This window comes from Gigantopelta aegis, chromosome 8 (genome assembly GCF_016097555.1).
Source record: "Gigantopelta aegis isolate Gae_Host chromosome 8, Gae_host_genome, whole genome shotgun sequence".
NCBI classification, from domain to species: Eukaryota; Metazoa; Mollusca; class Gastropoda; order Neomphalida; family Peltospiridae; genus Gigantopelta; species Gigantopelta aegis.
Genome location: NC_054706.1, coordinates 66,863,000 through 66,880,157, shown reverse-complemented (window position 1 = coordinate 66,880,157; position 17,158 = coordinate 66,863,000). Strand labels below are relative to the sequence as shown.

Below are 17,158 nucleotides of genomic sequence, written 5' to 3'. Positions count from 1 at the left end.
ATTTAAAGTGTATTATGGAGGAGTCATACCGCCAGACAAAATTGACGACTCGGTCACAACTAAAAACTTGTAGTTTTCAATGTCAAAATTGGGCAATCTGGAATAATTAGATTGGAACCCATTCACATGTATTAGTAAAACATATATCTGATAATTAACCTGTCAGTAAAATACAAGTGACTATTTTTTATCATTCCAGGAGAGAAAAACAATGACAAGAATAGTCCTGACTACATTCCCTCCATCAACATGGGTTACCAGGACACCAAATTTAAGTGGTACAATCCGCCATGCCAGACACCAGCGACTGGAGGTCCGAAAATCTGAAAAGCAGAAGAAGCAAGCCACTTCTGCATTACTAGATTTGTCAAACACAGAAAATCTTATTGACACACAAGCAGAAGGTAGACAATCATTTATTTGCATGTACATGTATATGTGATCCAAATTTCAATATTTTGGACATAGTTTGGGAAATATTAATTTAATTAATTACACAAACACACATATTAATCACGTATAATGTGAACACTCCCAACAACAAATTATAGATGCTAAATATAAAATATGTACATTATGGTAATAAATAAGAGTAGGTATTAATAAACTTTTTTTAAAACCAAATTAAGTTACAATGTTTTTTTTTTACTAGTCAGACAAGTATTTACACTTCATTTTGGTACATCTACATGTATATATTGCTTAAATACAATTCGTCAGCATATGAATTGTCTGCCACATAGTGATCTGCATCAAGGCACTGGTTATGTACATAATGTATAGCGATCTTTTATGTACATAATATAGACATATGTTTTGGGGTGAATGTCAAGGTTTGCATGATTATACTTATAAAATTTAATGTATTAATTTGATACCCCTTAATATGCAAAATAAAATTATTTTTCAGAGTCACAACCCCATGCTGAGACACACAGTATTTGTATAAGAAAAATAGCTTCCCTACGGATTGAAAATCAGCAGCTGTATGAAGAACTGGGGAGGCTTCAGACTGAGAATTGTATTTTGAAAGAAAACCCGAGTCGGCTGAGCTTCGAGGAGCAGACAATTTCAAGCGACCGTAGAATTCAGTTCTACACAGGTGTAACATCAAAAGCGCTGTTTATGTGGCTGTTGTCATTTTGCTCTTTGGCATTGCCTTCGTGTAAAGTTTTATCACCAACATGTGTTTTGATGTGCTTAATTATGAAACTGAGATTAAATCTGCAGCACCAGGACTTGGCATATCGATTTAATGTGTCTGTCACCACAATCTCAGAAATGCTTAATCAGGGGCTGCCAAAGTTAGCAGAGAAACTTGCCTTTCTTATTCAGTGGCCAGACAAAGACAGTCTAAAACGCAATATGCCAAATATTATTAAAATAACATATCCAAAATGTGTTAGTATTATCGACTGTTTTGAAGTTTTTATTCAGAGACCTGGACCACTTACAGCAAGGGCCCAAACATGGTCAAATTACAAACACAACAATACCATTAAATTTCTTGTGTCTATAACTCCAACAGGAGCAATTTCTTATGTATCCAGGGCATTTGGAGGTAGGACATCTGATAAAGTTATTACTCAGAGAAGTGGTTATTTGGACAAATTAGAATATGGCGATGAAGTTTTGGCAGATAGAGGATTTTTGATAGCAGAGGACTTGGCAAATCGTAATGCGACACTGGTAATACCAGCCTTCACCAGAGGAAAGTCGCAGCTTAGTGCTCGGGAAGTTGAGCAGACCAGAAAAATTGCTAATGTACGCATACATGTGGAAAGAGCCATTGAAAGACTGAAAAACTGGAACATTCTGAGTAGTAGTATGAGTATGCACATGGTTCCCCATTCAGACAGCATAGTCACCATTTGTTCAGCTCTATGTAATTTACAACCAAAACTTGTTTCTTAGATTTTTGAACTTGTATTTTGCTTCAAAATGGTACATACATAATTCTGTCTTTTATTTTGTAATATGTCCACGATTAAATTATCGGGGATTCTATAATTATATAATATGGTAGTGAATTTCAATAACAGGCTAGTAATTAAGTACTGTGGCTATGCCCCATTGCTTGTAAAAAAAAAAAAAACTGATTTTTTTAAAATTCTAGAAGCCCTGATAGTGTATTTAATAACTTTATTGGTGTTTATTACACTAATCATCAGCTAACAGTAGCTATATCCATTTTATTGTTTCAAAATACATACTTTATAAATAAAATTTAAGGCCACCAATTTCACAATTTTTTTTCAATTTCTGAACATTGTTCATGACTATGAACAGTTATTTATTTGTCACAGCTAGCACAAAACCATTTTCCTCTAGGCTTCCTGCGAATGTTCACACACTTGTAGTGAAACCACTGATATGGGCAGTCTTCATTGTCGCACTTGATCATTCGACCATATTCTACTTCAGCACAAATGCACCATGTTTGATCACTGTTATCTTCTTTATGGGTAGAAGTAACTACTGGCTGGTTTTCCAGTTTGCGAGACACCAACTCATTTTTGACAAAGTTGTTTACAAAATGTTCACATTTAGCAATCAGACTCTGACAGAAGTCGACATCAATGGACAGTCGTACAATGACCATACTTGGTGCAGGCTTACACTTGGTATAGACAACAAAATCACAATATTGGCATTTTGTAATGTACATTTGAAATTGTACTTGACTGTAATATCTGTGATTCGCTTTAAGCTGCATAGATGAATCAAGACAAAAATCCTTATCTGTTGCAGCTGCTTCCTGTACAGTCTTGTCCCTATGCTTAAAAGGACATTTAATTTCCAGGGTACCTTTCCCACAACACTGACAGTCAATATAGCCATCGGGACTAGCTCCAAGAAATGGGTGATCAGTGTTGATCACAAAACCAGAAGGATTACAATGAAAATCTACATGAGACCCAGTCTGATGCTTACTATAGGCAACTCTACATTCGTCTTCGTGATCGATTCCCCATTTCACAGCTTCTTTCTTTGACAAGTCATACGAAACATATCCAACAATGCGCCTTACAAGATTATCTGGAGATGTCGTGTCTCTGCGTGTTAAAATGTCATGGGCCTTGGATGCCGTTACTCTACCCATCCTATGTTGGTACCACAGGGGACTGACAGCTTGATTCCTTGTGGCTATTTCCAAGTTAGCAGCTTGTTGTTTGGAAATGCTGTAGGTTTCAAAATTAGAATTATCTTCCAACAGTGTTCCACTGAATGTTGTTAACAATTTTGGATATTTTTGGATACATGGCAGATTGTGATCAGTGGGGAGGTTATCTGTTAGTCCTGGTATGGAGACTGATGTAAAAAAAGATGCATTTGGTACCAGGGCATACAACTTGTGTAGTTCTTCTGAGGGTGGCAATGGCGCAGATCCACTGGCTTGAACCGTCTTAATTTCCTTCTTCCTTTTGCCTTTAATCTCCTGAAATATATCAGTTATTGTTGTTGGAGCGACCTAAAAATAAATGATCCATAATAAACAATAATACAATAATAAAGTTAAACAAAATACAGTAGATCATTTTAGGCAAAAACATTCTTTGTGTAAGCAGGCTTTCTTTTAATAAATAATTTTAGTCATCCAGTATCAAAGAAAACAATTCTAGCATTCATTAGATAATACCCTTAGTTTATATAAAAAAAAATTGAAGTGTTTAATGCATTGTACATGAATGTTGTCAACATTTAAAGAATAAATTTTATATAATTTCCATGTATATGTCAGGGTTTTTTTCTACAGCAGCTGCATTGTTAGTCCTTACTCTACATCATACATTTTTATTTCAGTACCATGCTGCCTCTGTGGTCAAGATATAAATACCACTACCAGTTTAGTGGGTCGACCCATACAAGTGCTAATTTCACATTTTCATGCTTTTAATATATATATATATATATATATATATATATATATATATATATATGTAATATTATAAATGTAATTAGTAACAGTTAATGTGTGTTTTGTGGCAGTAAATGTGCAAAGCTACATTGTAAATAGGAAAACATTTAAAGGGAGAAATCATATATGTAAAGGCCTCTGTTGGAGGAAAAACAAATATGTCTGATCAAATTACCTCTTTTCGAAAAGTGCTATTCCACTGACAAGCTTTACTGGTTGAGCTGGTTTGGGTCATACCCATCTTAACACCCATCTCGATCTTGAACAAAAGAGCTCCAACATGGCTGCATACTTCACCTAACCTACATGTATAACACAATAACTATTATTAAACAATTTGCATATATATGAAAAACTTGGGTTTGAATGCAGGTAAGTAAATGATGTACAAACATTCCGAAAAGTTAAATGTACAAAGTAAATTTTTTTCTAAACCTAAAGTCGTAAAACATTTAGGAAAGAACCAATTAGCTTTCTTTATAATTTTAGCCAAATTAGCTATATGCAGGTATTATAGGGCTGGAGCGATTAATCATATAATCGGTTAATTTATTGATCTAGGTAATAAAAAAGATTATTAATCTGTTCTGTTCACTCTTAATCGATTATCAAAATTTGCACACATACATTTAGTTCGTTAATAAACTTGAGTTCACAAGTGTTATAATCTATTTTTGCTATTAGTAGTATTACCGTCTTATTTTTCGTAAGATGAAACATCTCAAAATGACGGAAGCAGATGCTGACAGTTATTAGCACAGATGTCACAGCTTCCTTCAAAATAATCTATTTTAGATGGTCACTGTTGCATATGTCACTAAACAGGTTACTATATAAACTGTGAAGTTGTTGTTTACTTTCATTCGTCTGCTATGTTGACTTCCATTTATGTGGAACTAAAACGATTATAAATTGATCTGCAAAGTCTGATTATTGATTAGGAAGTCAATAGCAATAACCAGCACTAGCAGGTATGCATAGCTCACACATATTTCTTTATTTAGATAACTATATGTAGTATCATACCCGGCCATACAGGTACAGTGTGCACAGTAAACTGTGCCGCTGTTTTTCTCCAAGAAAACCCATGGCTCATGTGGCTTGTCCCTTGCCCTCTGCGAAGGAGTCACTTTAGATTTCAATGCAATGAAAGGGCACTTGTCATCTACTGGATTTGACAGCACAACCTGCACATGTCCGCTAACAACATACCTGTATAATACAAAAAATATACATACATATACATGTAGACATGAAAAAATTATATCAGTGCTATATCAGCATATTTTGTTTTATATGAAAAAATAATATTAGTAATAATATATATATCAACTAGAATTTAGTTATGTGCATTAATGATTAAACATGTATGCATGTATATATATATACATGTAAATGAAATTATGAAAATCAACAGCTTAATTTTTTTTTTAATGTATACACTTGCCCTACTCCCATGGTTAGTGATTTTCAATATATATATATATACAGGGTATATAAAAAAAAAAATATATATATATATTATTTTGTATAATAATTGTACACCAATTTATAAATTATTATTATATAATAGCGTGTGCATGCAATGAAAAGACAAAGTAATTATAGGATAAATGAAAATAAATTTTCACATTGTTACTTACTTGTATGCTTCCAGCGATTTGTAGGCTTTCATTGAATCTTTGTTGTAGATGGATGGTGTGTCGATTAAATAGAGATAAATATCTCCAAAAGTTAAATCTGGCCAGTTGCTTGGATTTGTGCTCCATTTCCCACCTAAACTGTACGGGTCGGGCAACGTTTTCGTTTCAGAATCGTAAAGCAGCTTTCTGTAGTACCGTTGTTTTGCTTCAGGGGTTAATGCACTCGCATACGCCGACAAAGGGCCATTCAAAACTAATTTCTTTGTGATCTGGTTATCCATTGCAATGATAAAAGAAATGGTTTCTGCCAACCAGTTTTACGCGCATGCACCGCACTGCGTCATTTCCTGCTTCGGCGAACATCCCTATAGTGTCTTAAAGGATAAAAACTACGTTAATCTAATTAATGACTTTTGGCAGACGTGGAAAACAAAAAAGGGGAATCATACTGATCTTTTATTATGGTTGGATATGGGAAAAAATAAAATAAAGAATTTGACCACGGACTATTGTAAACAAAAACGAAAGACTGAAAGGACATACATATACAACTTAAAACAAGAAGAAATTTTCCTAACACAACTCGACGAACTCGGACACTTAGACGATTACTCGGAATTAATTAACGTTCAAAATAAAATTAAAAATTATGAACAAATACAATTACAGGGTGCTAGAATTAGGGCCAAAGTGGATGAAATTGAACAAGGTGAAAGATGTACGGCTTATTTTGTAAACTTGGAAAAACAAAAAGCTAATAATAAATTTATGAACTCTCTAATAACCGAAGATGGTAAATTAATTGAAACACCAAATGAAATTTTAAAAGAAACTACAAAATTTTATAAAACTCTATATACAACAGAAAAGACAGACGTTTTGGCTCAAGATTATTTATTAAATAAAATGACAAAGACTTTAGATGACGAAGACAGAGATGCTTGTGAAGGGGAAATAACTCTTGACGAAGTATCATCAGCTATTAAATCTTTTGCCAATGACAAGTCACCTGGCTGTGATGGCTTGACTGCCGAATTCTACCGGATTGTTTTGGGCCTAATTGGTAGTGATCTGGTAGAAGTAATTAACGATGCCTTTAAACAGGAAAAATTAACTTTTACTATGCGCCGTGGTGTTATTGTTTTAATTTGGAAAGGCAACGAAAAACAACTTCTAAAAAACTGGCGACCAATTTCATTACTAAATTGCGATTACAAAATTATTACAAAGATTTTGGCTAGCAGAATTAGAGATCTTCTACCTAAAATTATACATCCGAATCAAAAATGCTCAGTAAAAGGCAGATCAATTCATGACGGAGCCTCATTGATAAGAGACTTAATAGAATATGTTAACCGTAATGAACTACCGGGATTAATTTTATCATTAGATAAAACAAAAGCATATGATAGGGTGGAATGGGATTTCTTATTCAAAGTACTTCAATTTTGGACCAAACTTCTTTAAAATTATAAAAACTTGTTACACGGATATCCAATCCGCTGTTAAAGTAAATGGGTATGTTTCAAATTATTTCAATCTTTCCAGGGGTATTAGACAGGGCTGCCCGATCAGCACAGTTTTATATATCATGGTAGCAGAAGCTGTTCGGGAAGATTAAAAAATTAATGGGATAACTTTACCAGATGGCTTCGTCAGCAAGTGGGTAGGGTACTCAGATGACGGCATCGCGACATTATCTGACCTAGACTCAGCTAAACAACTCTTCAAAATTCTCAATATTTATGAACGTGCATCGGGTGCCAAAGTCAATCTTCAGAAAACTAATGGCTTCCTAATGGGTAAACTTAGGTACGAGAAGGACACGCCTCTTGATATAAAATGGACAAACGAAAAATTAAAATTTTGGGCTTCTATTTTGGAAATGTCGATGTCTCAGATGACAATTGGAAACCTAAAATTCAAAAAATTAAAACTATCTTAAATATATGGAGTAATCGAAATTTAACTTTACATGGTAAAGTAGTTGCAGTTAATTCACTAGCAACGAGCGGCATTTGGTACTTATCAAACGTTTTGGCGTCGTTAAATAAAACAAACTTTACTATTTTTTTTATCAAACGTTTTGGAACTTCCGGAAAAATATGCCAAACAAATTGATAAAATAATTTTTGACTATAGAAAACATTTTATATCAAAGGAACAAATTCAACTACCCAAGGAATTAGGTGGGTTGGGAGTAGTAAATATTCGGCTGAAAACAAAAGCACAAAGAATTAAGTTTGTAAGTAGACTTTTAAGTCTAGATGGAGAAGGTAATTAGAAATCATTAGCTGACTATTTTCTAGGCCTATACAAAAATTTAAAATATCGAAAGACACATATTAAAGTGTAATATTATAAATAATAAAGCAAATTTCGTTTCAATGCCGAATATCTACAGGGAAATACTATTAATATGGAACGACCTTCACCTGACGAGAGACACGGACAGTTATCAACAAATAATCTATGAACCGTTACATGACAACCCTACTATATCAAACAAACACAATAATATACGTAGCGAAGGACTAAATTTAGTCAAAGACATTTGGGACATGGGTAAGAACGACTTCTTGGACTTGGCTGGTTGTTCGACTAGCGCGGCATTTTATCGCCAACTAAAAGACCTACAAGACCACTTTCCGCGGACTTTATTATGGACTCTACAAAACGAAGACCCCTATGATGGTCACTTAGACGCCATCTTTCGTATCAACGTAGGTTATCCGAAAAAGGACGTGACAGTCGCGAAAACTAAGGACATATAGGCAGTTTTGCTACTAAGAACTTACAAAGATGCATCGTTTAAAACCAGGTGGGAAATAACTTTAGTGAAACCATAAACTGGCAAAACATTTGGAAAACACTTAATTCCGGCCTTATTGAAAATCCCGATTACGACTTAATTTATAAAATGATAAGAAATGTAATTGCAGTGAGGAAAGACCTGCATGACTTACCTGGTACGGGAGGTACGGTACAGTAGCGAGCTGTTTTTTGGATTTGCTTCCAAATCTTTAAAATTAATTTTAAATAGTTTGTTGTTTTTTTCCCCATTCCAACCACGTCATGACTGAGGAACAGGATTTTCCAACAGCCGTAGCCACATCTCCAACTGGGACATCAACAGGTGGTGAGTACGATAGGCCCCTCTATCTCAACGCCCCTGGCTTCACCCCACCCCTGACAGGAGAGGAGATTTGCTGGGCCCTGGGGTCCATAGTAAACCACCTACTAGCCGTCGTACCCAAGGGGCGAAACACCTGGGAACTACACCTCGACTCACAGAAAATAAGGGATAAGGGAAATAAGGGATCGCCTAGAGCTGCAGGGCCTCGGGGTAAGAGGCAGATCGTGCCCAGTCGTCCCGCGTTTCCTCGGGGGTACGTGGGTAAGGGTAAGGGGCTTACCCCTCACTGTTCCCAGTGTTTACGTGGACTTCGTTCTCCAGAGATTTGGGACAATTGTGGTGAACACTTCTCACTCAACGTGGAGAAACACTACAGTAAAGACAGGTGAGAGAACGCTAAAGATAGACATTAAGAAAGACATACCAGGTAGACTACAAACAACAAATCACCAGTGGTTCACAGTACGGTACCGGAACCAGCCCGAACTCTGCTTCGAGTGCGGCAAACCGGGACATCACCAGTGGGACTGCTAAGACCGACAGGCGACTTTCCCGGACTTAGTGGAGGGAGGGGATGTTGACAAAGCCCTGGGACTTAACACCACCACCCCACCCCCAACCACCACCACCGAAGCAGAGACGGACACTGGTCTGGTGATAGACACTGACCCAACACCCCCTGAACAAACAGAACACGAGACAACAGAGGACGAAGGAAGACAGGAGGAGAAGAGAGCCAAAACAAAGAAAGAAAAGAAGAAAGAAAGAAAGGAACAGGAGAAGGAGAGAAAAAGGGAGCTTTCCACCTCGGAAGACGTGACCTCGGAGAAAGCGTGCTACACGCTCCCCACCCCAGCCCCCTCCAGGAGCAAGGGACAAAAAGCCGCCAAGACCTAGGTCTTAGAGGCCTTCACCCACCCCTTTTCCCTAATTGACCCGGACTGACCAAGGACTCCGATTTTTTAACAATGCTCTTTTAACCTAGCCTACGGTAACGATATGGACCAGCCCCCGGACATCCCTTTCGCTATGCGACCAGAGCTAAATATACGTGTTTTCATTTTGTGTTTGTTTAGTGTGTGTTTTTCTGTTTCTGTGATTATTCGTGAACTGTGCCGTGTGTTCGTTTTCATCGTTGGAGTTGAAGTGTGTTTTTCTGTGTTTTCGTGTGGATATGTGTTGTTCCTAAGTGTACCCATGTTAACCGTGCTTGTACCAGTGTTGTGTGTTTTGTTTTCATCTTACTTTCATGTGTATTTTCTGTGTTACCATGGAGACGACCCCGGCCCCCACCCCACCCTGCGGCCTGCTAGGCCAGGGCGAGTGTCTGACTTGGTGTGTACTGGGGCCCACGAGACAAGACCTGTGTGTAAAAGTACTGTATATATGTTTGACTATGTGTTGTTGTTTCATGTGTTTGTTTATTATCATCACTATTATCATCATTATATGTGGAAATGTTGGCAGCTATCAGCACCCACTTGAAAATTGGCACACTAAACGTAACGGCTTTGTGAATAGCGACACAAAGCGAGCCCTTATTCTTAATTAAATAAAGAAAAAGTAGATATAATTTGTTTACAAGAAACGCACTTTAATGATAAAGATAACATCAAAGATTTATTAAAAGAATTTAAAGGGAAATTCTTCATTAATTCATGTAATGTAGGCCGAAAATGGGGAGTTGCTATTTTATTTAGAAAAGGGTTAGAAATAAAAGTAATTAACACTCTTAAAGATACAGAAGGGCGGGTTATAAGTTTACTTTGCCAATTTAAAAGCCAGGTATTTAACATAGTTAATCTGTATTGTCCAGTGAACCCATGCCAAAGGGCTGAGTTCATTGCAAGCTGTGTAAATTACTTTATTACGACAAATGACCAACGAACCGTGACAAACCGCATTCTTTGCGGCGACTTCAACTGTGTGGACAATGTAACGCTTGACTGGACAGGCTCCAAGAAGCAGGAGCTTAGGGGCACTGTAGGGGTTAACGAATTAAACAAAGTAATAGACGAACAAGCACTACAAGATGCATACAGATATTTTTACCCTGACAGAACCTCTTATACATACCACAGTAAAGCATACAAAACATATTCGCGCATCGACCGCATTTTAATCTCAGGGCAGTTTATTTCTGGCCTGAAAGAAGCTGGTGTGACTCAGTGTTTTTACACTGATCACAAGCTTGTATGGGCAGACTTTACTTTCGACAAAAACAACAAAGGACCAGGACTATGGGCACTTAACAATAGCGTCTTGAAAGATAAAAATTACGTAAAATTAATCAACGACTTTTGGCAGACTTGGAAATGGGAAAATGGAAATTATAATGACCTTTTGTTATGGTGGGATGGTAAACGGACAAAACCCCACCCGGAAAAAACCCCACTGGATAAAACCCCACTGGAAAAAACCCCACTCGGACATAACCCCACACAGAAAAAAACCCACTCGGACATAACCCCACTCATATATCTCAATATATAACAAAATCGTATATACAGTATTTATTTTTTATTGAAACAAGTGTAATCTAGCCTACTTCCACTTTACAAGTAAATGCAGCTCTGCTGGAACACTCCCATCGAATATTCTTCCTGGCATACCTCTTAGTTCTTGATAACAAGTAGCCTTCGTGAATTAGCTTGAGACCCCACCCCGGTTGTTCTTGATAACTTCCATAGTTGTATTTACCGTTCTCAGGAAATGAATACTGACGTAGTATTCTTCAACCTTATAAGGGGTCCATCTGATGTAGAATTTATGACATACCCAATCAACAATGGGAAGCCCTAAATCCATGATTTCCTTGATCTCTTAGAAGAAAACCTGGCCTCCTTAATCTCTTGATCACAAAGTTCAGATAATCCTTTGTCATGGAGATCAATGCAATCAGTGCAACACTTGACTGATCAAAATACAAATGTAAACTTTATTCTTTATCATAATCTATTTTGTGAATTTTATTTATAATTTTATTCTTCCAAAACAGATATTTCAACTTTATTTCATATTTTTCAGTTTTATGTGTAAAATGGTCACAGTGGGGTTTTGTCCATTTTTCTCATTTATTGATGGGGTTATGTCCGAGTGGGTTTTTTTCCAGTGGGGTTATGTCTGGGTGGGTTTTTTTCCAGTGGGGTTTTATCCTGGATTCGGTGGGATATGGGTAAAATAAAAATAAAAACACTCACCACGGACTATTGTAAACAAAAACGCAGGACTGTAAGGACTTACATATACAATTTAAAACAAGACGAAACATTCCTAACACAATTAGACGAACTTGGACACTTAGACGACTATTCAGAATTAATTAATGTACAAAATAAAATTAAAAATTATGAACAATTACAACTACATGGGGCTAGAATTAGGGCCAAGGTGGATGAAATTGAACAAGATGAAAGATACACGGCATATTTTGTTAATCTTGAAAAACAAAAAGCTAATAATAAATTTATGAATTCTTTAATAACCGAAGACGGAAATTTGATTGAAACACAACAAGAAATTCTAAAAGAGACCACAAATTTCTATAAAACTCTATACACCTCGGAAAAGACAGACGTTTCGGCACAAAACTATTTATTAAACAAAATGACAAAGACGTTAAACGACGAGGACAGAAATGCATGCGAAGGGGAAATAACTCTTGACGAAGTTTCATCAGCTATTAAATCTTTTGCCAATGATAAATCACCGGGCTGTGATGGCTTGACTGCTGAATTCTATCGCAATTTTTTCGGCTTAATTGGTAATGATCTGGTAGAAGTAATTAATGATGCCTTTAATAAGGAAAAATTAACCTTCACCATCCGTCGCGGTGTAATTGTTTTAATTTGGAAAGGCAACGAAAAACAACTTCTAAAAAATTAAATTAAATTGTGATTACAAAATTATTACAAAAGTTTTGGCGAGCAGAATTAGAGAATTTCTACCAAAAATTATTCATCCAAATCAGAAATGCTCAGTAAAAGGCAGATCAATACATGACGGAGCTTCATTGATAAGAGACTTAATAGAATATGTTAATCATAATGACTTACCAGGGTTAATACTTTCCCTAGATCAAACAAAAGCGTACGATAGAGTAGAGTGGGATTTTTTGTTTAAAGTGCTTAAAAAATTCAATTTTGGACCAAACTTCATTAAAATTATTAAAACATGTTATACAGATATTCAATCTGCTGTCAAAGTTAACGGGTATGTTTCAAACTATTTTAATCTCTCTCGGGGAATTAGGCAAGGCTGTCCAATAAGCACTGTATTATATATTTTAGTAGCAGAAACTTTGGCCGAAGCAGTGCGGGAAGATTCAAAAATTAATGGGATAACCTTACCAGATGGCTTCGTCAGCAAATGGGTGGCTTACTCTGATGACGGCAATGCAACTTTATCAGACTTAGACTCAGCTAAACAATTGTTTAAAGTGTTAAATATATACGAACGTGCGTCTGGAGCTAAAGTTAATCTTCAGAAAACCAACGGTTTCCTAATGGGGAAACTTAGGAATGAGAAGGACACTCCTCTCGATATAAGATGGAATGATGAAAAAATTTAAATACTAGGATTTTATTTTGGAAATATAGACGTTTTGGCAGATAACTGGATACCAAAAGTTCAAAAAATTAAAACAATCTTAAATATATGGAGCAATAGAAAATTAACAATGCATGGTAAAGTAGTTGCTGTAAATTCACTCGCCACCACTGGCCTGTGGTATTTATCAAACGTTTTGGAACTTCCGGAAAAATATGCTAAACAAATTGATAAAATGATTTTTGACTTTATCTGGAGCTACAGGAAACATTTTATATCAAAAGAGCAAACTCAACTACCTAAGGAGTTAGGTGGTTTGGGAGTTGTAAATATTCGGTTGAAAATTAAAGCACAAAGAATTAAATTTGTCAGTAGACTTTTGAGTTTAGAAGGTGAAGGTAATTGGAAATCTCTAGCAGACTACATTTTAGGCCAGTATAAAAATTTAAATATTGATAGACAAGTTTTAAAATGTAAAATTGTAAACAATAATGCAAACTTCAAATCAATGCCGAATATTTACAAAGATATATTATTAATTTGGGAAGACACGTGACACAGAAAGCTATCAACAAATTTTGTACGAACCGTTACATGACAACACAACGATAGGTAACAAACCAACGATAGGTAACAAACAATACACAAATATACGTAGTGAAAGACTAAATTTAGTCAAAGACATATGGGACTTTGCTACGGACGACTTTATGGACTTCGCTGGTTGCTCGACCAGCGCGGCATTTTATCGCCAAATAAAAGACCTACAGGACAACTTCCTGCGACCTTTATTGTGGACATTGAAAAACGAAGACCCCTTTGATGGTGACGTAGACGCCATCTTTCGGATCAACGTAGGTGATACGAAAAAAGACGTGACAGAAACGACAACTAAAGACATATACACAGTCTTGTTATCACGAACTTACAAAGATGCATCGTTTAAAACCAGGTGGGAAATAGCCTTTAATGAAATCATAAACTGGCAAAACATTTGGAAAACACTAAATTTCGGCTTTATTGAAAATCCTGATTTTGACTTAATTTATAAAATGATTAGAACGTAATTGCAGTTAGGAAACACCTGTATGACTGGAAGATTGAGCCCACCCCGGAGTGCCTTGTGTGCGACAGAGTGGACTCAGTCTTGCATGCCTTTTTTCACTGCAAAAAACCCAGACAATTTATTAAACAACTCGAACCTATATTTAAGAAACTTTTTGGCAATAAATTTCGCTTGAATCCTTATGCCATGATTTTTGGCATCAAACATAAACCTGGAGATTATGCATCGCAGTTAGGAATTTTTTTTTGGAGTAAAGCGATAAGGGTAATATGGACAACTAGAAACTTATTAGAGGGCGACAAGCCATGCATTGAAATGGCACTTTTCAAACAATGCTGTGTCTCTTACCTTTCAAACCGGCCTCTGTGGCGTCGTGGTTAGGTCATCGGTCTACAGGCTGGTAGGTACTGGGTTCGGATCCCAGTCGAGGCATGGGATTTTTTATCCAGATACCGACTCCAAACCCCGAGGCTCAATGGGTAGGTGTAAACAACTTACACCGACCAGTGATCCATAACTGGTTCAACAAAGGCCATGGTTTGTGCTATCCTGCCTGTGGGAAGTGCAAATTAAAGATCCCTTGCTGCTAATCGGAAAGAGTAGCCCATGTAGTGGTGACAGCGGGTTTCCTCTCAAAATCTGTGTGGTCCTTAACCACATGTCTGACGCCATATAACCGTAAATAAAATGTGTTCAGTGCGTTGTTAAATAAAACATTTCTTTCTTTCTTTCTTACCTTTCAACGCACTTACTTGTTGCTGTTCCATTACAATGTAAAGACAGTAGTTTGTTTTGTTTTGTTTAACAACACCACTCGAGCACATTGATTTCTTAATCATCGGCTATTGGATGTGAAACATATGGTCAATCACTCCACTATTGGATTCATTTTAAAATAAGATGCTGAACGAACTTTTTTGTCGCTCTCCACTCCGCTGAATGGAATGAAAACAATTTCTTTGCCCCCCCCCCCCCCCCCCCCCCCCCCACCTCAGCCAATCTAACTTCTAATAATTTTCTGGTCTTTTCCTTGTTCTTTAAGAAAATGCCTTATCTTTATACTAATATTCTTGTAATACCAGTAGCGGTTAAAATTATTCGCAATTCCGCACAACTTACCGTCCACCTACTGTCCCGGACTTAGTCACTGGGGTGGTCAGAGGCTAAGCCCGTGATGGGCGTGCTTGAAACCTTAGTGTTATTTAAGCACGTACAAACAGCTCAGATTCAGATATATATTGTGTACATAAATCGGAGTACTAATATTATAATATTATATTATTACGTTCTAAGATTAGACTCAGGTTTTTCATTTATATTTTTATTAATCTTAATACATACGTCCATATACGTTTAGAACTAAAACAATGTAACAAAATAAAATGTAACAATAGTCTACAGGTCAAATTAAGTGAAAATAATTTTGAAAATATAAAAAACATTTAATTATTAATAACATATATTTATAATATATGCAATACATTTAGGACTAATCCTTTAATAATTTATCTAAAATCCGAAAAGTGACCTTTTATCTTTGGTATGTAAATCAAACTTATCCAGTCTGTGAATACGTACCTTGAAATGTGGATTTATATTCTTAATCATTTTTAATTTTTTTCCACGAAGAAGGGAGAAAACAACAACAATAAAAATAGAACATTATCATAAATGTAGAAAAGCTTCTCTTTCTTTTGTTTTTCTTTCTTTTTAAAATTTGCATTCTGTCCTTTTCACAGCAGATAACGAAGCAACGGGGACTTCAGGCAGCTCTACGCCTCACATCATTGGATTCAAAGGTAAGTATATATGTTATTAATCTTTAAAGGTCAACATTTATCAAAAACATAATTCACTATTGTTTGGTATCTACGTATACCTTTTACAATATATATGAAGTATCAATAAAACAAATTAAAAGACATTCAACCCGTTTTTAATATATTCGCAATAAAAAAAGTCGCGTTTTTCCCATCGCTTGCCAAAACGCCTGTCGACTCGAAGAGCCAAGTCACGTGACCCCGTAACGCGCTAACCGGCAAAACATGAAAGCGTGATTAGCAGCCTTTCAAACATTTCACTGGGAAGGTGGAACACGTATATTTTTAAAACGCGAACATATTATTATATTGAATTGAATATATGGATGGAATATTCTTTTGGAGGTATTACCGGCATCGGTGGCGTCGTGGTTAGCCCATCGGTCTACAGGCTGGTAGGTACTGGGTTCGGAACCCAGTCGAGGCATGGGATTTTTAATCCAGATACCGACTCCAAACCCTGAGTGAGTGCTCCGCAAGGCTCAATGGGTAGGTGTAAACCACTTAATTTATTCAGAAACAAAAAAATCTGTCGACACGGGATGCCTTCTATCTGGCATACATCAATACATACCTATATATTTAGAATTAGAATTATTACTATACCACGATAATGTTTATAGTGCACATATATATGTACATCCCACCACTATTACTAGTATGCTATGTTAATTTCACCATTAATTCTTAAATCACTCTCCACCTGTATTTGTATATTTGTGTATATACCGTAATTATATATGTATGTATTTATGCTGATAAGTTTGTTTAACTTAAGGCAAATAAAGAACTTGAACTTGAAGACTAACAAACAATGAACAACATTTGTAGTAGCAGGTGAAGGTAGCAAGATAAATCGTATTATTATTTGTATGTGTTCATACCTGCATTGCATCATACCGATCTGTCTAAGACAATAACTTCAGATAATGTTATTTATTCTGCTTATTGTTTTAAATGCGTTCTGATCTGAACACGTATTTTTATTACAGTCAAATGTTAATGTCCCACTTTCAAAAGTCGGGA

At 36.1% G+C, this 17,158-nt stretch overlaps 2 protein-coding genes across 2 annotated transcripts; one reads left to right on the top strand and one right to left on the bottom strand.

Annotated features, from left to right (window-relative positions):
• Positions 1-277: 277 nt before the first annotated feature.
• On the top strand, positions 278-1,966 carry LOC121378816. The gene is made up of 2 exons (XM_041507145.1): positions 278-404; positions 911-1,966. The coding sequence occupies exon 2, from the start codon at positions 1,126-1,128 to the stop codon at positions 1,912-1,914; it is 789 nt and encodes a 262-aa protein (XP_041363079.1). The 5' UTR covers positions 278-404; positions 911-1,125; the 3' UTR covers positions 1,915-1,966.
• Positions 1,966-5,843, bottom strand: LOC121379785. Its single transcript, XM_041508437.1, has 4 exons — positions 5,563-5,843; positions 4,946-5,131; positions 4,095-4,221; positions 1,966-3,472 (listed from the first exon to the last, which is right to left on the bottom strand). The coding sequence occupies exons 1-4, from the start codon at positions 5,841-5,843 to the stop codon at positions 2,294-2,296; spliced, it is 1,773 nt and encodes a 590-aa protein (XP_041364371.1). The 3' UTR covers positions 1,966-2,293.
• Positions 5,844-17,158: the final 11,315 nt, after the last annotated feature.